Source organism: Podarcis gaigeae, assembly GCF_964106915.1.
Source record: "Podarcis gaigeae genome assembly, chromosome: 11".
Taxonomy (NCBI): domain Eukaryota; kingdom Metazoa; phylum Chordata; class Lepidosauria; order Squamata; family Lacertidae; genus Podarcis; species Podarcis gaigeae.
In genome coordinates this window covers 11,384,105-11,410,808 of record NC_139687.1, presented here as the reverse complement: position 1 = coordinate 11,410,808, position 26,704 = coordinate 11,384,105, and the positions used below count along the sequence as shown (strand labels likewise).

General features: G+C 45.8%; 1 protein-coding gene and 1 long non-coding RNA gene across 2 annotated transcripts; one reads left to right on the top strand and one right to left on the bottom strand.

Moving 5' to 3' along the window:
* Positions 1-2,280: 2,280 nt before the first annotated feature.
* NXNL2 (nucleoredoxin like 2) lies at positions 2,281-26,160 on the bottom strand. Its single transcript, XM_083702159.1, has 3 exons — positions 25,800-26,160; positions 15,299-16,292; positions 2,281-3,002 (listed from the first exon to the last, which is right to left on the bottom strand). The coding sequence occupies exons 2-3, from the start codon at positions 15,598-15,600 to the stop codon at positions 2,834-2,836; spliced, it is 471 nt and encodes a 156-aa protein (XP_083558285.1). The 5' UTR covers positions 15,601-16,292; positions 25,800-26,160; the 3' UTR covers positions 2,281-2,833.
* On the top strand, positions 11,055-21,210 carry LOC310826861. The gene is made up of 3 exons (XR_014556040.1): positions 11,055-11,453; positions 13,020-13,116; positions 21,010-21,210. It is a non-coding gene; the product is annotated as an uncharacterized lncRNA (long non-coding RNA).
* Positions 26,161-26,704: the final 544 nt, after the last annotated feature.

Here is a 26,704-nt window from a genome sequence, read left to right as displayed (position 1 = left end):
CAAACACCAGGAAGCCACAGTACACAGGGCCTCCTCCGTAATGTGTAGTAAACTTTATTTTGTCCTAGTTGGGTGCACAACATACATTCAAAGTATATTTAAATCAGATGTTGTCGTTCCCCCCCCCCAAAAAAAAAGACTCCTGGGAACTGCAATTTATCCCTCAGAGAGATACAATTCCCAGCACTCTTAATAAACTACTGTACAGCTCCAAGGATTCTTTGGGGAAACTCATGTGCTTTAAATGTATTGTGTTCATGCAACCATGATTTATCCTGCCACCGCCATTCGCTCTGGAGTCTCCTGGTTCTATAGTTCTTCTTCCTTGCTATCACCTTCTGTTCACCTGCCCTGTCTTGAAAACAATGAGGAGATGGAGCAGCTAGTCGATGAGTAGGCAAACTAAGGCCAGATCTGACCCAATCGCCTTCTCAATCTGGCCCGCAGACAGTCTGGGAATCAGTGTGATTTTACATGAGTAGAATGTTCCCTTTTAATTAAAATGCGTTTCTGGGTTATTTGTGGGGCATAGGAATTTGTTCTTCCCCTCTCCCCACAAAAAAATATAGTCCGCCCCTCCAACAAGGTCTGAGGGGCAGTGGACCGGCCCCCTGCTGAAAAAGTTTGCTAACCCCTGGCTTATAGGCTAAGAATATGTAAAAAGCACAATAAGGTGAATCAGAAGTCCAAAATGTGTATGAAGTTAAAAACATTGTTGTTAGTGTCTGTGTAGTTGTTACTGATGTACTGTTCTTTTTTGTTTTGTTTGTCTGTGTTGTTTTATGTAAACTGATTTGCAATAATATTTTTTTAAAAAAAAAATCTGTTTGTGGGTGTTTGGTTTTGGGTTTTGTCCTTTTTCTTGCATTATAGCACAGGAGCACCTGTATGGTATGTGGGTGATCCAGTAAACATTCACCACTGGTGCACTGTTACTGCGTCAATGAATATGGTGCAGCATACACCCATTAAAACAACACCACAAGTCTGGAGGTGCCCTGAAAGCTAGGCACATCCTTCTATGCAGAAGGGGATCTTATGGGTTACGCCGAGTATCTGGTTGTAATGCCTCTGATCAACAACAATATCAGAGTTGAACTTTACAAGAGAAATATGAGCCTTTTGTTCCCACAGCACAGATGGCTGTTGCTAACCAGAAGCCGCATCCCTATCAATTAAGCCTCCAGAGGTTCATATCTGCACAGAGGAGGGAGCCTCTTAAAGGCATTTTACTTATCAAATGCACAGCTTTCAGGCTGTAAAATGTGAGCTGCTTCTTGGACAACCAGTGATAAAGAAATCAAGGTGGTGAAGATGGGCAGGCCATTCCTTAGTCCGCTGTATCAAATTTACATTGCCCTTGAAGAAAGACAGAAGGAGAAGGAAAAAATGTAGAGCTCTAGCTCTGGAGAGCCAGTGTGGTGTAGTGGTTAAGAACGGTAGTCTCGTAATCTGGGGAACCGGGTTCACGTCTCCGCTCCTCCACATGCAGCTGCTGGGTGACCTTGGGCTAGTCACACTTCTCTGAAGTCTCTCAGCCCCACTCACCACACAGAGTGTTTGTTGTGGGGGAGGAAGGGAAAGGAGAATGTTAGCCGATTTGAGACTCCTTTGGGTAGTGATAAAGCGGGATATCAAATCCAAACTCTTCTTCTTCTTCTTCTAGCTTAATTTTAGGCTTTGGAAACATCACAGAGCATTCTAATATTGATGTTGGTTCCAGATGGCCTCTTGCCATCCACATAACATGCTTTTCTGCACACCTGGGTGGGCATGCTGATTTCTGTTGTGGGTCTCTTGTCCTGAGTGGATGTGAAGACTACAAAAGGCTTCCTCAACTTCGGCCCTCCAGATGTTTTTGGCCTACAACTCCCATGATCCCTAGCTAGCAGGAGCAGTGATCAGGGATGATGGGAATTGTAGTCTCAGAACACCTGGAGGGCCGAGGCTGAGGAAGCCTGCTCTACAAACACAGAGGTTGCATCTTCTTCTCTTGACGGCGCCTACAAAACTGAGCAAAAATAGAGAGGTTTATCAAGCTCATGTCAGGCTGCCATCCATGACTGGTGGGCTATGATTGGCTCGGTGATTCACAAGTTGTATAGCATTTGCAAGACCAACACCTGAAGAGACCAGGGTGGAATAAGAAGCAACCCAAAAAACTCCAGAGGGAAATATATTACTAGAGAGAAAAAAAGCATGAACTAATAGCAAGAGAAGCATTAGATAAAAGGCCATCGAGTTTTCGTTTTCAATTTGGTACGCAGTAAAGGAGTCAAGTAAGCTATAAATGGATTTATTAAAGCAAATACTCTCTTATTTTAGTAATATAAATTTTAAACCAATACTCCAAAAAAGTCTTCTTGCCAAGAAATATAGTTTTCCCTGTAGAGTTTTTACATTTGTAAAAATAACAGGCTTGCATAGATTGAGGAGGGCACTCTTTCTAACTGCCAAAATCCTCTTTCCTAGATAATGCTAGCCTTTACCAAATTCTTCAGCTTTGGTTATATTCTATGTAATAAAAGCATAAATAATACAAAACAGATGGAAGAGTACATTGGACCCAGCTATGCTTAATTCTTCCAGTCACACAGAATTTTAAATAAAGTTGGGTATCCAACTAAGTTGTACTCAGAGTAGAACCATTGAAAGCAATGGATCACAGTTAGTTGCGTCCATTCATTTCAATGGGTCTGCCCTGGGTATGACTTGGTTAGATACCATCCAAAGAAAAAGCCATTTCTCTGCTTGGCTTAGTTGTGAAGGTGGGAATTCCGATTACACAAAGGATTTAGCTAAGCTATCTTTGTCTGAAATTCCCACCACTGGTTCAGCTGCAGAAATTCTGAAAGATGTCTGCCCCTTCCAGCCAGTTTCGGAAGCAGTTGAGTCCCCGCTCCCTTATCTGTTTCCTTCCTTTATCGGTGATGACTTCTCCAGTTTGTTTAATAATCACAAGTTTAGGAATGGCTGTGATGTTGTATCTCTTCTTCAGCTCACTGCAAAGAAAAAGAGGGGACAGGAAAAGAGGAACACACTGGTGTAAAATGCATGAGAAAAATAGAGTGGGTTAAGCGTGATTGAATATCTATTTTTACTTAAAGTTGGTTAAAAGAATTGTAATAGGGTTGTTATTTAAAAAACAAGCACACAATTTACTGTAAGTCTCTTTAAAAAGTCACCTGGTTTAAAGTGCTAATTCAAATAACAGAAGCACTTTCTATAACACACACAGACAATATTCTGAAAAATTTCAAGCACTCTTCAAACCAGAACGAGATGTTACATTAATAACACGCTCCCATGAATACTTATGCAGAACTCACTTCCACATTTGGCAGAGCTTGTTACCAGGTGCATAGCACTGAAACCAAAATGACTGCAGAAGCCTTAACTAAAAATTTCCATGTTTTTGGGAGAATGATCAAGCTTGTATGAGTGAGCTTGTAAGAGCATATTTCCCCCCCCTTAAATTAGGGGCTTTTTGGGTGTTGGGTTTTCAAGCTCAGAATAATTTAGATTCCACCCATGCAGTCTTCCAACCCAATTACAGGAGTATGGAGTGTGAGAACTGATTTACGCATTATTGTTTTGAAAACAGCCAGACTCCTCCTCTGGGTAAACATGCGCTGCGTCATGCAAGGTCAGTCAGTAAAGTCATCTCATTGAGACTTTGGCACATTCAAAGTGATTGGGTGGTACAAAACAATGGACTGCATCCATCAGAGATAATGTTGCAAGCTGTTTACATGCTCATTTATCTCAAGACAAAGAGTCAGACTAAAGGAGAGAGAGAGAGAGAGAGAGAGAGAGAGAGAGAGAGAGAGAGAGAATGAATACTGCAGCACTTATCCCTATCCCGATGCCCGTGGATTTGTTTAAATCTCAGGATGGCCTCTGGTTTATACAAACAAACTGGGGGATGAAACAAGTTCAGGAATTCTTTATTTAATTTATTCATTTATAAAAGTACTTATACACCTCTTTCCCCAAGCTGAATCTCTGCTGGAAGATTGTTTCACAGCCTAGGATTACACCCAATTTGTAGTTGGGACCAGTCAGGCCTCCATAACATGTACCATGAGGGCAGTGTTGGAAACCCAGATATATAAACTAGGCACCAAACGGCTCCTTAAACCAAGGTTGCAGTCACCAAAATGGAATGTCAAGATGCCATTTTGGGAGAAGACAGCTCTAAAGTCTGATTTTTCAAGTGATTGATTCTGTGGTTGATTCTCAGTTGAACATCTGGCTAGTTCAGATGACGCCCTTGAGCTGGGTTAAGAGCTGTGAGAAGTTATAGTAGAAAAGCAGAAAAGTTAAAGAAGAAGAAAAGAAAAGAAGAAATGGACAGTCCACACATATATTCTATTCCAGCCTCTTTTTCTTAATGGTGACTGCTCCTGTTCAGGCTGCAAAAAAAAAAGCGTTTTTGGTTCCTGAAATCTGTTCCAATCGTACAGATAAAATATAGCTGATAGAATTCTACAGAATATTAGTGAATGAAAACTGTCCAGATCCAATTATTCCCAGATGTATAGAATGAGAGTCAAAACATGCTGGAAATGCAAAGAATCAGCCCGAGACTTTTATCATATGTGGTGGACGTGTGATAAAGTAAAAACATTTCGGGAATTGATCTATAATGAACCAAAAAAGATGTTTAAATATACCTTTCCCCCCAAAAAACTGGAAGCACTTTTGCTAGGTTTGATGGGAGAGGAAATTGCGAAGATAGATCAAAGATTATTTATGTACACCACAGTAGCGGCAAGAACTTTAATGGCCCAAAAGTGGAAGTTAAAGGAAGTACCTACGATTGCAGAGTGGCAGGCGAAGATGATGGACTTTACAGAATTGGCCAGACTGACCTGCAGGATTCAGGACCAGGACAATCAAAAATTTCAAAGGGACTGGAGTAAATTTATTGTATATTTGACTCATAAATGGAAAATCTGAAGACACTAGCAGGATTGAAATAAATCCTTCAATGTGGATAATAGAAGTGAAAGAACTAAAATGTGAGACAGGACTTGAATGCGGAAAACCTGCTGAAGGGAAGGAGGGAAGTTGCATACTGGGCAGAGCAGAAAGCTTTATGTTTGTTATTGCATTGTTGAAAATATTGTTTAAGGAAACAAATAATAAAAATATTTATAAAAGAAAATAAAATAAAAACAGTCCAGATCCAATTATCCCCAGATGGTGGAGATGCCAGGTGCCACTGAAGACTGTATGAGGGACAACTAACATGCCTCAGTCAGATGATGTCAGGGAACTGCCATCGGAGTTAGAGGTGCTGGACAGGCTCCAGCAGAGTAGGAGAGACTCTGCAGCAGAAGCAGGAACCAGCAGGGGGAGTGCAGGAGTTACAGCGGAGGGGAGGCTCTCAGACGCTTCTAGTGAGAATAGTGAAGAGGTAACTAGACCCCCTTTAGGAATTCCCTCCCTTCGCCGGAAACTGTCACGCAGAGAGTCACGAAAGCGCATGTCCGTCAAACAGCTTTTATGTTGGCGTAAGTTCCGTAGACGCCCACTGTCAGATTCTACCAGCGACTGACGGAGTCATGCTTTTGGGGGCTCCGTTAGTGCCTGGGTTTGGATGACCGGCCAAACCCCAGCGGGATCAAGCTTTTACGCACAAGCAGCTCTTTATCCCATCACAGCAATCTGACAGTCTCCGAAAGCTGTTTGTGCAAGCAGAGGGCATCATGAGTGAACCAGCAGGAACCGGGGCAGCTGGAGCTGGAGCAGATCCAAGCCTGGAAGAAAGGTACAGGGCGTTGGAGGTCCAGCTCGCACTGCAAACGGCGAGGCTGGAGGAGAGGAGGGCTCAAGATGCAGATAAGGGGAAAACCACCCCACTTGCCAGAAGGGTGCCTGGATTGGTGCATAAATTTGGGGGGAATCCCAGGAACTATCAAGCCTTTAGAACAGAGATGCAATATGCTCTCAATCTACTGTTTGATGACTTCCCCGATGAGAACTCTAGAGTGGCGTACGTGATTGGCCATCTAGAGGGAGGGGCGAGGGACTGGGTTCGCCCCCTGATGGCAGCCAATAATGAAATCTTAAAGGACACAATGAAGTTTTTTCGCGCCATGGACTTGATGTTTTCCAGCGAGATTGAGCAGGGGATGGTGCGCAGGGAGTTGATGGCTTGTAAACAGGGGAGCCGATCTGTACGTGAGTACTGGACTGAGTTCACCATGCTGATTCATAGACTGGGGTGGAACCTTGCTAGTGAACCTATTCAAATGCTATTTGAAGAAGGTCTCTCTCCGGCAGTGAAAGATGAACTTTCCCGGGCGCCTAGGGCGGAGTCTATGGACCAGCTGACTAAATCAGCGCTGTCCATAGGAGCACGCCAGGAGGCTAGAGCTTTGGAAAAGCGGGAAGGAAAGGGGGAACGTTGGAAGGACTTCCGCATTCCAGAGATTCCGGAGCAGCCTTTCCCGCCAGCAGAGCCGATGGAACTTGGAGCAGCGCGCGCGCGCACAGTTTCAAACACCAGTGAAGGGCGGAAGAAGGAGGGAAAGAGCGGCAAGAGATGCTATCTCTGCCAACAGCCAGGTCACTTTGCCAGAGTCTGTCCGCAAAGGAAGGAATGGCAAGGGATGGCAGGAACTGTTGGGGGGAAGGAGGAGGATGAAATGAAGGAGCAAGTAAAAGCCAACGCCTGGTTGCCAACATCGGGGCACAGCAGCCAGGCCAGGGAGTAGTGAACGTGCCCACGCCGGAACCCCCAAGACCAGCACTTGTGATAGAGGTGTTGCTGGAACTGGCAAACGGACACCCACTAAAGATAAGAGCGCTATTGGACTCAGGTAGCTCATGTAATTTCATGAGTAAGGAGTTTGCAGCTGAGCACCAGATACAGACTATCCCATTAAGTAAGCCTTTGCAGGTTACCACGATTGATGGGAGGGAGCTGTTGGGAGGAGAAGTGAGCCAACAGACTGTACCAATGATAATGAGGGTGGCACGGCACACAGAACTGATAGCGTTTAACGTAGCCACCCTGGGAGGAGCCCCTATTATCTTGGGAATGAGCTGGCTGGCACTACATGATCCGCTAGTAGGCTGGCATCAGCGCGTGGTTTCCTTTGGATCAGCACATTGCCTAGAACACTGCAAGGAGGGAGAGGCCCAGGCAGGCAGCAGGGCCACTCTAGCAGGGGTGGAAGTGATGGACAAGGGGAAGGTGCCACCACAATACGCTGACTTGATTGACGTATTCAGCGAAAAGGAAGCGGATAAATTGCCCCCGCACAGACCCTTTGACTGTCAAATTACCTTACTCCCAGGAGCACAATTGCCAGTGGGGAAGCTGTATGCAATGTCAGACAGTGAGATGCAGGAGTTAAGGGAGTTCATTGACAAGAATCTCAAGAGAGGTTTCATCAGAGAGTCACGAGCGGTGGGGGGCAGTCCAGTGTTCTTTGTGGACAAAAAAAACACGGGCAAGCCCAGACTTGTGTGTGATTTCAGGTCCCTGAATGCAGTGTCAGAACCAGTGACTTTCCCTATGCCTAGAATTGATGACATTCTGACACAGGTGAGAAAAGGGAAGATTTTTACCAAGCTGGACCTTAGGGGGGCATATAACTTGATACGTGTGAGGAAGGGGGATGAGTGGAAGACCACTATGTTCACCCCCTTGGGGGCGTTTGAGTACCTCGTTATGCCTTTCGGATTACAAGGAGGCTCCGCCTGTTTTCAATCATTCATGAATCACGTCCTGGGGCCATTGCTCTACAAGAACTGCGTAGCGTTCTTAGATGACGTCCTGGTGTACTCAGAGAATGAGGAGCAGCATGTGCGAGATGTAAGAGAGGTACTGAGCAAACTGCGAGAAAACCGGCTGTGGGTGAAACTGGAGAAGTGTCAGTTTCATACTAGGGAGGTGGAATTCCTGGGGTACCGGTTGTCTGACAAGGGATTGGCCATGGATCCCAGCAAGGTTCAAGCGGTACTGGAATGGAAAACACCAAAGACCAAGAAGGACGTGCAAAGGTTCCTGGGGTTCGGAAACTTCTATAGGAAGTTCATCAAAAACTTTGCCCATTTGACCGCGCCCATCACAGATTGTCTTAGTAGCAAAAAGAAATTTGTTTGGACGGAAGAAGCGCAGCGGGCGTTCGAACGCCTAAAGCAGGCGTTTGCGTCGGAAGAACAGCTTCTGCACGTGGATCTACAACAACCAATGAGAGTGGAGACTGACGCGTCAGACCGAGCAGTGGGGGCCGTGCTTCTCCAGCCGGGAAAGGATACGTCGGAATGGAGACCGTGTGCATTCTTTTCGCGGAAATTGAACAAATCCGAGAGGAACTACACAGTGTACGACAGAGAACTGCTCGCCATTCATGAAGCATTCCGGAAATGGCGGCACTTGCTGATTGGGGCGCAACACAAGGTTCAAGTCCGAACTGACCACAAAAATCTGGAATATTGGAGAACAGCCCGTGTCCTGAACCAGAGACAAGTGCGATGGGCCCAGGAGTTCTCCAAATTCCACTTTGAGATTCGTTACGTGCCAGGTTCAGAGAACGTGAGAGCGGATGCCCTTTCCAGGAAACCTGAGTACTTAGAGGGGGAGGGAGCACCTGAGGCAAGGCATGTAATCTCCGAAGACCGCTGGGTGTGTGGGGCGGCATTGGTGGGGCAAAGGGAACTGATGGAAGGTACGGAGAACGATGAATACGCCCAAGAGAAACTCAGAGAACTCAGGAGGACAGAAGAGAACACAGGGGGATTTGAAGAAAAGAACGGGGCGTTGTATTACAAAGGGGCACTGTACATACCAGATGGGGAACTGAGGGGCAGAGTACTCAAGCAGTTGCATGACAGCCCCACAGCGGGACATTTTGGACAGCACAAAACCATGTGGTTGGTTACCAGGGAGTTTTGGTGGCCCAAGGTGAGGGAGGACGTGCGGGAATATGTTAGGGGTTGCGACAGGTGTCAGCGAGCAAAAGGAGAGAGGGTGGCGCCAGCGGGGCTATTACAACCCTTACCCACGCCAGAAAGGCCTTGGGAGGCAGTATCCATAGATTTTATGACGGACCTGCCAAAATCCAAAGGCAAAACAGCTGTTATGGTGGTGGTAGATCTATTAACCAAAATGTGTCATTTTATAGCCTGTTCACATGCGGTTACAGCGGAGGAGACCGCCAAGTTGTTTGTAGAGCATATTTTCAGGTTGCATGGCGCCCCCTTGAGGGTGGTCAGTGACAGAGGCAAACAATTTACTTCCAGGTTCTGGAGGAAACTTATGAGCTTACTGCAAGTAGAACTCAATTTCTCCACTGCCCGACACCCAGAAACTAATGGGCAAGCGGAAAGGGCAAACGGCATTTTGCAACAATACCTGAGGTGTTATGTAAAGGACAGAGAAAATGATTGGGTAGATAAGCTACCGCTGGCCGAATTTGCCTACAACAACGCGGAGAATGTGTCCACAGGGATGAGTCCTTTCCTGGCAAACTATGGGTGCCATCCCCGGGCATTCCCAGGAGAGGGGGGGGAGAGATGGAGCGTGCCGGCAGCGGAACATTTTTTTGAAGAGATGGAAGCGATCCACCGTCAGCTTCAACTTAACTTAGAGAGAGCCAAGGAAGAATATAAGAAGCAAGCAGACAGAAATAGGAGGGAAGGTGAAATCATAAGGGTGGGAGACCGAGTGTGGTTGTCCACCCAAGGACTACCGTTCAAGGGTGGGAGTAAGAAATTGAGACCCAAGAAATTGGGACCCTTTGAGGTCATACAGCAGGTCAACCCAGTAGCATTCAAACTCAGACTGCCCAGTCACATGAAATTACACCCAGTATTTCACAGGTCATTACTGTCGCCGTACCGAGAGGGACGTGAGTGGGGGGAGCGTGAGAGAGAGGCCACCCAAACGCTCGTGATAGAAGAGAGAGAGCGCGACATGAACGTGGCAGGAATCATTGATTCCAGGTGGAAGGGGAATCAGGTGGAATATCTGGTAGAATGGGAGGGGGAAGTAGAGTCGGAAAACACTTGGGTGCCAGCAGAGGTAGTGAATGACGAGATCTTAATAGAAACATTTCATCAGCGTTTCCCAAGAAAACCGCAACCCGTGGCACGATTTAGAAGGGAACACTTTGGGACCACCGATGAGGAGGGAGAGTTTGAAGGGTTCCCAGAGTCAGGGGTGGGTGAGGAAGCTGCCTCTGACGAAGAAGAAGAAGACGGGGAGAGAGACGGGACGCCGTGGCTAGAAGTGTTTGAATCCTCTGATGACGAGGATTGCTCTTTCAGGGGCTTTCCGCCCTCACCGCCAGTGGGAGAGGAGGCGGGAGGGGGTGAAGGGGGGCCTGGGGGGGAGGTGGATGTCAGGGAACTGCCATCGGAGTTAGAGGTGCTGGACAGGCTCCAGCAGAGTAGGAGAGACTCTGCAGCAGAAGCAGGAACCAGCAGGGGGAGTGCAGGAGTTACAGCGGAGGGGAGGCTCTCAGACGCTTCTAGTGAGAATAGTGAAGAGGTAACTAGACCCCCTTTAGGAATTCCCTCCCTTCGCCGGAAACTGTCACGCAGAGAGTCACGAAAGCGCATGTCCGTCAAACAGCTTTTATGTTGGCGTAAGTTCCGTAGACGCCCACTGTCAGATTCTACCAGCGACTGACGGAGTCATGCTTTTGGGGGCTCCGTTAGTGCCTGGGTTTGGATGACCGGCCAAACCCCAGCGGGATCAAGCTTTTACGCACAAGCAGCTCTTTATCCCATCACAGATGATATCAGTGATTAAGCTGGGATATAATGGCTCCTTAAGGTGTCATGGACCCAAGTTGTTTTGGGCTTTGTATATCAACACAAGAGCCTTGTGTGGCATTTGGGCAGCCAATGCCAATGTTTTAGCAGAGGTATCACATGCCGTTGGCCATCTGACCCTTCAGGAGTCTAGCTGCTGGTGGTACAGGACATTGACTGTGGGTTTCTTGTGATGTCACAAAGACACTTGGCAACTGAATGGATATAAAGGCAGGCCAAGGAGAAAGCTCTTTTCTATTTCCAGCAGGACACACCTGGCAATGGATGTGACATTCAGCACTGCCCAGGTTTCTTCCACTTGCAGGAGGCAAACTGGAGAATGGAAGGAGGCAATCCTCTGGCAGTGGGATGCTAGGGATGCTAGGGAGTGATAATAAGGCAAGTTTGCTTGCTTGAAGGCTGCTGGTATCTGTGGTTGGAAGCTGGTGGATGTCTCATGATGGACCTAACAGAAGCTGGCAGATGTTGGTGGATGAAAGCCAGTGGCTTTTGGATTCGGAAGTTGGTGGAGGCTACAAGGCTAAAGCAGACGGATGTTTGTGGATGTCGGCTGATGGAAGACAGTCAACAGAAGCCAGTGTATATTTGTGGATTGCAGCCAGGGCACAAACGTGAATGGAGGTCATGTTTTTGGATGTCGGCTGGTAAGTGTTTGTGTGAGTACATTTTCAAATGTGGCTGAGGCAGAATGGTGTTTGCATGTTCACGAATATGATGTGTGGAAGGTAGAGATTCATGAATAGATGGAGCCCATGGGAGGGGGGATATTGGTTTCATGGAATCAGAGAATCAGGGACCACGAGGGTCATCTAGCCCAACCCCTTACAATACATTTTGCCAAATGTGGGGCTCAAACCCACTGGCGTGCTTCCAAACTGCTAGGTTGACGGGAGCTGGGACAGAGCAAAGGGAGCTCACCCCGTCGCGGGGATTCGAACCGCCGACCTTCTGATCAGCAAGCCCAAGAGGCTCAGTGGTTTAGATCACAGCGCCAACCACATCCTTGTATCCAGGAGTACCCTGAGGCTACATACCTGCTCCTTAAGATGCAATGCAACCCCATCCAGAACAGATAACTGGTCTGTCTTCCAGACATGGGAACCACCTAACCACTGAACATTATCATTATCTCTGGTAAGACCTTGTGCAAGGGAGAAGTTAATCATCCAGACTTCAAGCTCTCTGCTACAGCTGTAAGCAAAATGGCTCCTTTCCATACAGCGATGTATTACCTCTAAATCTTAGTTAATGTTAGTTAATCTAACAACCAGTGGTGCAATTATGTGGTCAAACCAGGGAACAGGTAAACTTACTCATTAGAGTGCCTGTCACATCACTGGTTGTTGCTCCAATTCCTGCACTGCAGGGGGTTGGACTACTTCACCGCCGTTGTTCCTTCCAACTCTACAATTCTATGATTCTAAGTGACAGCTTCCCCGACCCCCAGCCCTCAGCGCACCTATCCCTCCTAAAGCGAGGCTATCTCATCTCAATATCATAATTAGGCTGGTTTGGGCTTTTTTAAATAAACAAATCTGAACTGCTTGCTTTGATGTGAATCCACTCTTGGGGGGTAGTGGTGCATGGGGGCAGAATAGGATGTACCAGTGAGGACTTCATTCAAATCCTTGCTTAGGCATTCAGCTCATTGGGCAAGTCAATAGAAGTCTAGGGTCCAGATCAAGGGAAGTAATAGTACCACAATTCTGCCTTGGTCAGACCACACCTGGAATACTGTATCCAGTTCTGGGCATCACAGTTTAAGAAGGATGTTGACAAGCTGGAACGTGTGCAGAGGAGGGCAACCAAGATGATCAAGGGTCTGGAAACCAAGCCTTATGAGGAATGGTTGAAGGAGCTGGGTGTATTCAGCCTGGAAAAGAGGAGATATGATAGCCATCTTCAAATATCTTAAGAGCTCTCACATGGAAGAGGGAACAAACTTGTTTCCTCCTGTGCTGGAGGGTAGGAATTGAACCAATGGCTTCAAGTTGCAAGAAAGGAGATTCCAACTAAATGTCAGGAAGAACTTTCTGACAGCAAGAGCTGTTTGACAGTGGGACGGTCTCCCTTGGGAGGTCATGGACTCCTTCCTTAGAGGTTTTTAAGCAGAGGTTGGAGGGCCATCTGTAATGGATGCTTTAGCTGTGGTTCCTGCATTGCAGGGGGTGGACTAGATGGCCCTTGGGTCCCTTCTAACTCTAAGATTCTGTGATTCACAGCTGAGAGCAGCGTCTCTGAAATACTTCAAGGGACTGTTGTGACAGTAAAAGGAGACAGCCCCTTGTATGATGCTACTTCAAGGAAGGATGGGTTCAGGTGTTGCAGGTAAACAGACAAACCTGCTGAGACCAAAGTGTCAATTCAAAATGGGAGATTTCCAAAAAAAGCAAGTTTAAACGCAAAGATTCGATATCTGATGACTTCAAGTCCAGCAAAGAGATTTCCTGGCACAGAGTAAAAGAACTGTGTCTGCTCAAAATATATACAAGGTTAGCAGGCCATCTCATCTGGGTTACTGGGCAGTGGATTTCCAAGGTCTCAGGTGAGGATCCTCTGCAGACCTTCTACTTGCAGATATTGTTCTTTACCAGAACACCTTCCCTCCCCTCTATTCCAACTCAGTCCCCGCTAGTGTGGCCAGGGATTATGGGAGTCCAGCAACATCTGGAGGGCCACAGACTTGTCCCCTCCCCATGACTGTCTCAAACCAACAGGTGCAAGGGGTTAAAAACCTTGACAAATGGGCAGAACTGATAGAAAGGCCACAGAACACCCCTTCCAAATTTGTACGGACTTTAATCTTTCATTGTGGCAGCACTTAAACTTTGAAACTCCTTGCACATTGACGCAAAAACTTTTACACATCACTTGGGAAGACAGGCGAACTAATGCCAGTGTACTGGTAGAAGCAAAGATCACCAGTGTTGAAGCAATGATTCTTCAACATCAACTTTGTTGGACTGGTCATGTTGTACGGATGTCTGATTATCGTCTTCCAAAGCAGCTACTCTACAGTAGTACCTCTGGATACGAATAGGATCCATTCCAGAGCCCCGTTCGGATCCTGAAGCGAATGCAACCTGCGTTTGCACATCTGCGCGTGCTCAGGTTGCGATTCACCGCTTCCGCGCATGCACGTGATGTCATTTTGACCGTCTGCGCATGCACGAACGGCGAAACCTGGAAGTAACGTGATCCATTACTTCCAGGTCACCGTGGAGCGCAACCCAAAAGCGCTCAACCTGAAGCAACTTCAACCCGAGGTATGACTGTATTATGAACTTAAAAATGGAAAGCGTAATGCTGGTGGTCAACCAAAGAGGTTCAAAGACTCTCTCAAGGCAAATCTAAAAAAAAGTAGTATAAACACTGGCCTGTGAGCACTCCAATTGGAGAACAGCTTTTACCAAAGGTGTCATGGGCTTTGAAGATGCTCAAACTCAGGACAAAAGGGAGAAACGAGCTAAGAGGAAGGCACACTTGGCAAACCCTCACCGTGATCAACTCCTGCCTCGAAACCTATGCCCCCACTGGGGAAGGACGTGTGGATTCAGAACTGGCCTCCACAGTCACTTGTGGACTCACTTTTAAGACAGTGTTCATGGAAGACAATTTTACTCGGCTACGAGTGATCGCCAATGAAGAAGAAGCCTTTGCTGTACTCTTTTCTGCACCTGTTTAAAACATTTTTGTTCCTACAAGCCTCCCCAGATATTCAGTTTTTCATTTATTGCTATTTCAACTTTTTGAACATCTTATTGTTCTTGTTAATTTTATTGCTGTAGCTTTTTGTGTGTGTGTATACCGCTTTGTGAGTTTTTGCTTTGTTTTGTTTTACAATAAAGCGGTGTACAAGCTTTATGACATAAAACCGGTAAAGGACCATAGGTGAAGGTAAAGGGACCCCTGACTGTTAGGTCCAGTTGCAGACGACTCTGGGGTTGTTTGCGCTCATCTTGCTTTACTGGCCGAGGGAGCCGGCGTACAGCTTCCGGGTCATGTGGCCAGCATGACTAAGCCGCTTCTGGCGAACCAGAGCAGCACACAGAAACGCCGTTTACCCTCCCGCTGGAGTGGTACCTATTTATCTACTTGCACTTTGACGTGCTTTTAAACTGCTAGGTTGGCAGGAGCAGGGACCGAGCAACGGGAGCTCACCCTGTTGTGGGGATTCGAACCGCTGACCTTCTGATTGGCAAGCCCTAGGCTCAGTGCTTTAGACCACAGGACCACCCAACTTATAGAGGACCATAGGCACCTCTATAAATGCTAAACAGAGCTTTGCCCCTACCTGGCAGCACCGGAGGATGCCCTCTCCCATTCCTGCACACACCTGGAATTAGGAGGCGGGGTTTAACCACGGAGTGGGCGGAGGGGAAGCAGATCTACATACGCGGGGGAGGGAGGGAGGTCTTCCTCTGCCTCCCCCTCCTCTGCGCGGGCTTCTGCATTCCCACACACGTGTTCCACCCGCAAGCCGCTCCCTTCTCCTACTCACTGCTTAAAGGTGTCTTGGAAAGGGACCGCCAGCCATTCCCCGTGCATGTTCTGCATGTAATCCACCATCTCTTCGCGGCTGCGGTCCGACGAGACGAACACGATCTCGAAGGGCGCCGGCGAGGGCGCGTCCTCCACCAACTCGCTGTAGAAGTCGCACAGGATCGGCGTGAAATCCCGGCACAGGGAGCACCAGGCGGCCGAGAAATACAAGCCCACGATCTTGTTCTGCAGCGCTTGCTCGGGATCCACGGCTTGGCCGTCCCGGTTCACCAGGAAATGCCCCGTGAAAATGTCCACCATTCTTTCTCACCGGCACGACGAGGATCCGGGAGTGGTGGTTAGTTGGGGATCCTTTTTTCCCACTTGCCGATCTCCGAAATTGAGGGGGCCCCCGGGGGGAGGGAAGCCACGTGCTAGCGGGGATCTGGATTTCTAAGGCGATCCGCCGCGCGCACCGTCTCTAAAGTTTGGATGGAGCGAATGTTTCTGCTTCAGAGGGAAATCAGCAGCGAGGAACCAAATGGAGAGGGGGGTCGAATATACCCTACTTTCCAGAGCTCCCGAATGGGCTTTTTTTCCTCCAGAAAGCCGAAGATCCTAAGGAGGAGGAAGCGGGATGAAGGCGCAACGCGCGCTGGACCCGTCCGCGACCCCAAACGTCCGGGTGAGAAACGGATTTGCGCGCGGCTTTGGAGAGGCAGCGGCAGGCGAGAGGACTGCAGGGGGTCGGGGTTATCCAAGCCGTGGAGCGTCTTAAGGTCGATGCCTTTGTTTGCCGCGGATATAAATGGAATGAGCTCGCTAAAAATAGCCCTCCCGAGCCCGGCGAGATTGGAAAGCTCCTGCTCTGAGCATCCCGAGATCCGATTGCGCAAGGGGGCGGGTTTCTTAGCGCAGGAAGCGAAGCAACAGGTCTGTTCAGCTGGTCCTTGCGCAGGTCGGAGAAGCGTCGAGCCGGCAGGCGAGAGAAAGGCACGATCGCTCGCAGAGTCCTGCAAAAAGAAAAAGAAAAAGGAGGGGATTTGGGGAAGGAGTTATAAAATCCTGCTCTGCGGCTTACACCGACAAGCCACAGTTGCGCAATAACGCAGAGAGTCGGGGACAAGTTGTCGAGTTCATGAGAATTCTTCCTCGAGCTAGACGTTAAGCCAAAGGCTGTGTCTACCTGTGAAGCACATTGAAAGTGCCTTCTTTTCTTCAAAGAAGTCTGGGCACTGTAGTTTGTGAAGGGTTAATGGGGGGTGAGCTGCAATGCCCAGAATTATTTTAATTTCCATTTTTGGAAGCAGTTCAAATGATTGAAACTTACTTACAGATGCTTTTATTCTGGTTCTCTTTAGCACAGTGCAACTTACATGATTGACAGCCAAAGGACCTACCTCAATCAGAAACTTCCAATAACCCGTTTCTTTATTTCCAACCAATATTCTCTATTCTCTCCTCACTATTCAAAGCCACGAGTAACGTCCAGTGGGAATCCCAGCTTGGCTGTGGTTCTGCCCTATCATTTCCTTATCCAGGTGAGCTACAGTGACACAGGGCTGTCCCAACCATGAAGCAGACTGAGGCAGCTGTCTCAGGTGGCAAAATCTAAGGGTTGTCTCCACTCAAAGGCCTCACACAACTTTCCTGAGACCCCAGTAAGTGAGACAGCACCTTCCCATTTCGCCTCAGGCAATAACACCGGATCCAAAACTCTGCTCCAGTACACTGGCTGCTACTGAAACATGAACATGTTAGAAATCAATATAGAATATGAGAAATGGTCAAAATTGTGGAATGAGGGATTAAAATTCACGGCAAGCGTTGCAATTAGAGAAAACTCAGAGAAGATGATATACAGATGGTATATAACACCAGAAAAGCTAAATAGGATGTATAAGACTGGAAATAAGGCCTGCTGGAAATGCAAAACAAAGGAAGGTAACTTTATACGTATGTGGTGGGCATGTGAGGAAATCAAAAAATTTTGGAACTTGATATATAATGAGTTAAAAAAAATATTTAGATACACATTCCCAAAAAAACCAGAGGCCTTCCTACTAGGTATTATTGGAGAAGAAATTAGGAAAGAAGATAAAACCTTATTTCAATATTCAACAGCAGCGGCCAGAATGTTAATCGCTCAAAACTGGAAAAGTACAAACATACCAACGGTGAGGGATTGGCAAACAAAATTATATGATTTCGTTGAATTGGCAAAAATGACGCAAAGAATTAGAAACCAAAAAGATACAAAGTTAAATGATGATTGGAATAAATTTATGGTCTATATTGAAGGTAATTTTAAAAACCTACCAACTATAGCAGGTCTGTTATAAAACTTTCGATGTATAAACTAATAACCAATACCAGCTGTAAAAGATGAAATTTCTAAAATTAGAAACCGGAAATCAGTAGGGAAGGAAGTCAATTGATGTATGTATTAGTCTTTTTTCTTTTTCTCCTTTTTTCTTTTTTTTGGTTTTGTTAAATGTTTTCGTTTTTCTCTGTGTGTGTATGGAAATTGAAACTGAATAAAAAGAATTAAAAAAAAAAAGAAATCAATATTTTTCAGTGTGCCCAGTCAGTTGTAGACAAACTCAAATTTGGAACCAGCGTTTGAAACTGGTTTCAAATCCAGATAAAAACGGAGTCCCAGTTAACATTAACAATGACAGTAAACTCTAGCCTTCCAGATCTTTGGGACTACAATTCCCATCATCCCTAGCTAACAGGACCAATGGTCAGGGATGATGGGAATTGTAGTCCCAAACATCTGGAAGGCCGGAGTTTGCCTATGCCTGCTTTACCTCTTTGAGGCTAGTAAGGGAAATCTAAGCTCAAGAAGGGAACTTGGGGCCTCATGATAAATCCTGGAAGGTTAATGCAGAAGCAAATGCACAATGTTAGATGTTTAACTCAGAATTAAGTTCTACTGTATTCAATGAGGTTTACTCCTTCGTAAGTGCACTTAGAATTACAGCTTCAGTTCCTAGCTGTTGGGGATTGTAGGGTCTGTGCTTAATCTTAATAGTGGTAGTATTTATATGGTTTTTAATTGGTTGTTCAACCACCTCGGGAGCCTATTAGGCTGAGAATGTTATCTTTACTTAATTACCTACTAGCTGATATGCTGAAGATGTTTAATAAAAAATAACTTGTTTGGGTGCAGTAACAGATAAAGAAGGTATTGTTTGGGAAATAACCTTGCAAATTTGCATCCTGAAGCACTGGTGTATTTCAGATGTGGAGCTCTAATGTGAAGCTCAGAGCTACCAGAGCTTCTCCCATCGACTGACTGGGAGAAGCAGTTCTCCACTCATTCCTTTTGTGCAGTTGGAGCTATACCTTGGAATGAAAGGACAGCTTGCTCCCTCAAGAGCTCTGGGCATATATTGTTGTTCACATAGCCTTCTGGGTGGAGTGTAAACCTGAATGACGTTTTACATAAAGCCATCGTTACCACAGCACTTCAACTTCGAGGCAGCTCTAGTTTTTGACCATCTTTCCTGTCAACACATAATGCTTTTTGGTCTTAATCAGCTTTGCAGTCAAACTTTCAAAGCAGTATCCTATATGCTAAAAAGCAGTCCTTATTACTTGCGTAGTCAAAACAGCATCATCTGAATGCAAGACAGAGCAAGCTCAGAGGAACCCCAAGGTTTGCAAAAGTACAGAAGCATATTGGGGGACGGGAACTCAGCTCAGTGAGGACTGAGCATGCTCAGTAGACATGGAATGCTGGATGGCTAGCGGTGTTGAATGGAATGGCATCTTCTGAACAGGAGCAAGACTCCACTTCACAACTTTTTGTTTCAGATCTTTGTTCTAAATCATTATATGGCTTTTCAAACCCAGTTCAGGCTTTTCCATTAAGGACACAGTATGGGTTTACCAGGGACGCGGGTGATGCTGTGGGTTAAACCACAGAGCCTAGGACTTGCCAATCAGTGAAGCTGATGGACTATATGGAACTGGCTGAGATGACTGGCAGAATCCGAGACCAAGGAGAAGAGTTGGTGGAAGAAGAGTGGAAGAAATTTAAAGCTTATCTTCAGAAATATTGTAAAATTAAGGAATGTTAGAAAAATGTTGGGGAAAGAAATTATGTGGTTTTAGTAGAAAGGATATAAAGGATTAAGCAAAAATGAATAGGTGAAAGAGAGAAGGTAAAATTATAATATGTTAAGATAAATTATTAGGATAAAAACAAAGTTGGAAGGATTTGCTGGAATATTTAACTGAATTGGAATACAAAAATGGGAGGTGTGAGGAAGTCAAGGAAATAAGTGAATGTAAATAAGTGACTTAAAGGTTTGACATGTTTTTTTTATGTATTTCTTTTCTCTTTTCTCTGTTTTTCGAGGATGTGTGTTGTTTTTTCTTTTCCTTTTTTGATTGTCTTTTTTCTTTTTCTTTCTGTAACCTTTAAAATCTTAATAAAAATTTATTTAAAAAAAAAGGACTTGCCAATCAGAAGGTTGGCGGTTCAAATCCCCACGGTGGGGTGAACACCCATTGCTCAGTCCCTACTCCTGCCAACCTAGCAGTTCGAAAGCACATAAAAGTGCAAGTAGATAAATAGGTACCGCTCCAGCGGGAAGGTAAACGGCATTTCCGTGCACTGCTCTGGTTCACCAGAAGCAGCTTAGTCATGCTGGCCACATGACCTGGAAGCTGTACACCGGCTCCCTCAGCCAGTAAAGCGAGATGAGTGCCGCAACCCCAGAGTCGGCCAGGACTGGACCTAATGGTCAGGGATCCCTTTACCTTTACCTTATGGGTTTACCACTTGATGATTTTACCACAGTGTCTGCTTCCTGGGATGGTAATGTGTAACAGCTACATCCAAGTTATACTTGATAAATGTTATGGCAGTTCACTGTGATATAAGCAAATACAGTGGTACCTTGGGTTGCAAACACCTTGGGTTACAAACACTTTGGGTTACAAACTCCGCTAACCCGGAAGTAGTACCTCAGGTTAAGAATTTTGCTTCAGGATGAGAACAGAAATCATGTGCCAGCGGTGCAGCGGCAGCGGGAGGCCCCATTAGTTAAAGTGGTACCTCAGGTTAAGAATGGTTTCAGGTTAAGAACGGACCTCTGGAATGAATTAAGTTCGTAACCTGAGGTACCACTGTACCAACTTTAGTGGCGCAGATTTTTGAGCAGGGGTAATGGAAGCTATAGTTCACAAATGGGCATTGCAGTAACAGAGAGAAGGTCATACATTTGTAGTCAGCGTTTTGCAAACTTCCCAATAGCGCACTAGCTGCGGTGAAAACCTCTCTTTCTGTTGCCAGTGTTGGGCCTCTGCGACTCGACCGGAAACCATGCACAATTCATAGAGAACTGCATGTGTAAACAGTTATTAAAGAGTTTATTGAGAAAATGTCAAAGAGGTTGCTACATTTTGGAGATACATCTCTTTTGGTCATAGAAACATAGGCTATGTGTATTTACTTCTTCAGATGTATTTATTTACTTGTCTGTAAGGTGCTCTGAGGTTTGTCGCCATGCCTCTATTTATACAAAGTCTCTGATCTTCCGTCAAGGGAACAAATTAGCTTTAACTTGACACCAAGATGGCACTGTGTATTAGACAACTGATAAACATGTCTTGGCTACTACCAACCAGCAGCCTTTTCAGGCAATGAAAACACTCACCATCTATTTATAGTGTGATTAGAGAATACCTGTGTGTCTTTCTTTTTATTTTCAACAGCGGTTGCAATCCTAGGAAAGACATTTACTTGCCCACGAAGGATAAAGGAAGAACACAATTTTCAATAGGCATATTGTACCAAGTCAACCACTGGTCTGCCTAGCTCAGTATTTGTCCGCACCAGGAATGGAGAATCTGTGCAGTTTATTCCCTACTCACCCAACTATTTGTGGTTAACTTTTCGTACCTATTGGGACGCGGGTGGCGCTGTGGTCTAAACCACAGAGCCTAGGGCTTGCCGATCAGAAGGTCGGCGGTTCGAATCCCCATGACGGGGTGAGAACCCATTGCTCGGTCCCTGCTCCTGCCAACCTAGCAGTTCAAAAGCACGTCAAAGTGCAAGTAGATAAATAGGTACTGCTCCCATGGGAAGGTAAATGGTGCTTCCGTGCACTGCTCTAGTTCGCCAGAAGCGGCTTATTCATGCTGGCCACATGACCCGGAAGCTGTACGCCGGCTCCCTTGGCCAGTAAAGCGAGATGAGCACTGCAACCCCAGAGTCGTTCGCAACTGGACCTAACAGTCAGGGACCCCTTTACCTTTACCTTTCCATACCTAACATGCGAAAAAAAGCTAACAGAAGATAGTATCAAGGCTTTTGGAAAGCTGTTCCTTTCCTGGTTGCAGCAAGAGCAGAGATAACAAGGTTAAGTCCTTTTTAATAAGTTTTATTCAACCTTAATAGCGAGAGACAAAAGAATGTATCCAGCCTTAACAATGGCGTTGCTCAAAACTGGGCTCCACCTCCCACATTCCTAACAGCAACACCTCCCAAGTGTCTGCTTGGGGCCAAAAGTCTCTGATCCCGTTATTCTTGTACCCTTAATGAACGCCGAGTTCTGGGGGAGGGGGGGCTGAAATACTCTCCAGTGACAACACGGCAACTGGCTGCCCTGTCGCAATCCCACCCACCCCCCTTCTAAAATTGCCCAACTATTTTGTTCGTCTATCTCTTGAGTCGTAACCTTCCTCCAGCCCCTCAACTCCCTGCTGTAAATCAATGCTACCTTCCTCTTCTCCTGTAACATCAGAAGGGTGGGTGTGATCTCCACCACTCCTCCTCCGTCTCGTCCTCTTGAGTCCAATCCCTGACAGACAGCTATTCAAACCAGATTCCCTACCCTGTCTGTTCCCACTGGTCCCTTGATCTCGAGCCTCTGCAGGTAATCAAAGTGTGTAACCCCAGATCATGATGCTGGGAGGGCGTGTCATATATCTGCCTTTGCTGTAAATTTAACGAGTTCAAATCCTGCCATTTAATTCCATTTATAGTCTCCTCTTACATCATCGGGGTATCCTGGCAAACAAGCCCTAATACCCAGACCATACCTTCCAAGAGCTGGAATATGGCTTGGCTGCACCTCAGTATATCTGCTTGTCTTTCATTAGGTCTTCTAATGAAGGAAGCCCTGTACAGGGATGTTTTTAATGTTTGAGGTTTTTCGTCTTTTAATATTTTGTTGGAAGCTGCCCAGAGTTCGGCTCACGCAACCCAGTCAGCTGGGCAGCATATAAATAATAATAAAATTATTATTACTTCCCTGTATGATCTTAGGAATAACTTTGAACGACTAATAAAATACATTTCTCATAGCACAGTTCTTTTTTTGTTTCTTTTCCTTCTAAGCTTTCAGCAGTAGACCCACTTCAAGAGTTAATCCAGCAAACATTAGCTGGTTATAGCATCTGCTGCCGATAATTCAAGAAATGGCCTGTTTTGTATATATGGAATATACACACTTGTTTTGCCTTTCCATTCTCTCAGTGACATAATCCAAAATGTTGGGGCTGCAACCTATTTACTAAGAGAAAAACTAGCAAGGGTACAATAGAATAACCCAGTTACTGTGGAACGGAATTTTTATATTTATTAAATCAGCTTCCCCTTCAACATTTTCAAAATCACACATTCCTAGCAGCATTAATGGGGCACAACATGAAAGACATTTCCAGGCTGAAGTCTGCTTTTCTGTAGATACGTGACTCTAGGGTGGAACTGGGACAGAGCAACGGGAGCTCACACAATTCGAACCACCGACCTTCTGATCGGCAAGCCCAAGAGGCTCAGTGGTGGAGACCACAGCGCCACCCACATCCCTGATATGTGACTCCCTGAAATGCAGCACATTTGATGTTCACAGGCCAGGGAATCATATACCATTTCTGGAAACCTGCTTTTCCCCACTGCTATTGAGGGGGGAAAGTTAGAATAGCAATGGAGGACAGGCAACCTGTGTTGACTTTCTACTACCAAGTGAGCATCCTCTACGAAAAGTAGCTGTAAAAATCTTGCTGAACAACTCTGGTAGGAACTGTATTCCTTCTGTATGAATATGTCGTACATTAATGGCTCGTTTGCAGTATCATGCTTTTGTGAACCATTGTACGTTTTGTATTATGCAACACTGAGGCCTTTCCAAATTGAAAATGGCTTTAATTGCAGCTGAAATTGGCAGTCATTGTAAATTCAGTGCCAACGGCCACATATTTCCTTTGGGGAGTCCTTTAGAAGAAATGTGTCCATTGTTGACCAGGTAAGAGCAGCAATTTCAGAACATGCAATTAGCATGAGGCGCAATTCATCAGCCTCTTCAAAAGGGGGAGTTACATATTTCCTTTGATGGAAGAAAATAACATTTTTGTTTTTCAAAAGGCTCACACTATGTAAAGTGTGATTTTGTTAACATCCTTTGATCCCCACATACGGGGATTTCCCTCCAGTGACATGGTACAGAAACATCTTAGCATCCCAAGCTAGACAAAAAAAGGAAATAAATTGCAAAGAGATTCAAATGGCTGACAAAATCCATTAAATGACCAACAGCACAATCCCAGGCCTTTCTACTCAAAAGTAAGTTAGTAGAACTAATAGCATGTCCTCTAATAGCATTTACTCCCAGGTAAGTGTAACAGGACTACACCCGAAGATATTCTTCCCAGAACCCAGAGTTCTGACTCCAAATTGTAAACTGAACTGTGATCTTTGGATGGAGGGTGGGATAGATATTTAATAAATAAAAACAAAATAACTTTGTTTTGAGAAACGTAACTTCTATGAAGTATTCAGTCAGATATGCTAAATAATAACAATGTACAATTGGATCTAATATACATGCTATATGTGTAACAAAATGTTTTGGGGCAATTTGCTAGGGGAAGTTTCATAAATGCTGTATGTATAGGAATGCATTGTCAGAAAGAAATTAAGTATTCCTGTTGTGGTGACAACAAAAACTCAAGGCACAATTTACTCTGGAGAATAACTTAAGCTTTAAACAGGAACAGTCATACTGTACAGCAGTGCAAACCCGTTTTTGTAAACTATTGAGAATTTTTAGAACCGATGTGATCTTTTTTATATAGCAATTACTATTTTGACTTAAGAATTGAGCTACTTTTGAAATTTTTATTTAGGGCATTTTGTATTTAGTATTTAAGTACCACAAGGGGGACGCAGGTGGCGCTGTGGGTTAAAGCCTCAGTGCCTAGGACTTGCCGATCGAAAGGTCGGCAGTTCGAATCCCTGCGGCGGGGTGCGCTCCCACTGCTCGGTCCCAGCGCCTGCCAACCTAGCAGTTCGAAAGCACCTCCGGGTGCAAGTAGATAAATAGGGACCGCTTACCAGCGGGAAGGTAAACGGCGTTTCCGTGTGCGGCTCTGGCTCGCCAGAGCAGCGATGTCACGCTGGCCACGTGACCTGGAAGTGTCTCTGGACAGCGCTGGCCCCTGGCCTCTTGAGTGAGATGGGCGCACAACCCCAGAGTCTGGCAAGACTGGCCCGTACGGGCAGGGGTACCTTTACCTTTACCTTACCACAAACAACACTGAGTAATATTTTTGAGAGTCAGAATATAACAGTAGCAAGTTGTGTAATAGGGCTGCCATATACATCTGAAATTTCCCAGACATGGCTGAAATATGGCTGTCGGAAATAAGGTGTCTGGGTGAAAATCGATGAAATGTCCAGGGAAATCTGGCTGTAGGGCAACCCATGTTGGAAGTCTAGATTTTGGCGAATTTCCTTAAAAATATCTCAAAAACATATAAAAAACCCCTCTTTCAACAACTTTGCATCCCACCCCAAAAAAGGTCTTTTTGTGTCTGGATTTTGAAATATGGCAACCCTATACCCTATGTATAAAAGGAAAATGCTTCTCGTCCTGTTGCACAGGGTCTCCTATAATTACTATTTACAAAACCTAGAAGAAAGATAGAGTTGCATCTAATGAAAATGTGACTTAAAGGCTGATAATTTTCCTAATGGCCATTTTCATTGTTTTGAGCCAGATTTCTTTCAAAGGCCAGAACCAATACAAAAGCAGGGGAGGGGAGGGAAAAGGGAAATTCTCCTTTTAGGGGGCATGTTGAAAGCAATTCCTCTCTTGCCATTTCTTTAAATGTCAGTGATTCACTGAGCTCCACAACAACATAAAGGTAAAAGGTAAAGGGACCCCTGACCGTTAAGTCCAGTTGCAGAAGACTCTGGGTTGCAGCGCTCATCTCGCTTTACTGGCCGAGGGAGCCAGTGTTTGTCCGAAGACAGCTTCCTGGTCATGTGGCCAGCATGACTAAGCTGCTTCTGGCAAACCAGAGCAGCGCACGGAAACGCCGTTTACCTTCCCGCCAGAGCGGTACCTATTTATCTACTTGCACTTGACGTGCTTTTGAACTGCTAGGTGGGCAGGAGCTCACCCTGTCGCAGGGATTCGAACCACCAACCTTCTGATCGGCAAGCCCTAGGCTCTGTGGTTTAGACCACAGCGCCACCTGCGTCCCCCACAAAAACATACCTGATGCTTATTCAAGGCACCCCATATCCTGTTGATGATCTGATCCCATCACTTCTGATATGTCACTCTATCATCTTTGGCAGCTGTTTTGACCTTGTCAGTTTGAATTGTACATACATGTACACACACACACTGGCTGCAACCTTTTAAATGTACCCACTACCATGCTTGAAACCTTCCAGCCTTTAAAAGAGAAACACCCCATTGGGCAGTTTAGAATTTTAGTGTTGTGCTGGTCATGTGACGCCTCCAAGCTCTTTTAATAGTTTTAAAGGGGAAACTGGTTCACACTTCTGATGTGGTTTCCATACCGCACCCAGGGAGAGACATTAGGTTATGAAAGCCCGTGATTTTTCAAATGTGGAGCTGACCTTGTAAATGGCCAATCATCACACGACTCAAGCACCAACAGGAGTGGGTGCGCAGGAAGCAAGTGGGGGCCACGTTGAGAGTGGACCCTTTGGCCTTTCAAGTTCAAAACTCGTAGCCTTGGTAAGACGCAGAGAAATAAGCCCAGATAGAACTCTTCCTTTCTTTATAAACCTTGGCAGCAGCAATGGAGAACCTATGCCAGCATTATTATTTTGCATTTATTTCCCACCTTTTCACCCAGGGGGCATGCATACAAGTAGGTACCTTTGCAGAGATACTCTGGCTACACAATCTGAAGTTTTTGCACGCCCTACCCAACCCATCCTCATCCGTGCAAGCGAGAGGCATCATCATAGTTTAAGGACATGTGTCGGCCAGGCAAAAACTCTCAGGAAGAGAGCAGAGCAGGGTTGGCGAGGCCGTGGCCTATGGAGAAGTGTTGCTTGGGTGGAGTCCCAAAGGCATGGGAAGCAGCGTTTCGGTCCTAGGCCTGCAGTTAATCACCGCTGCTTTGCAGCTCAGAAAAGGGTCTC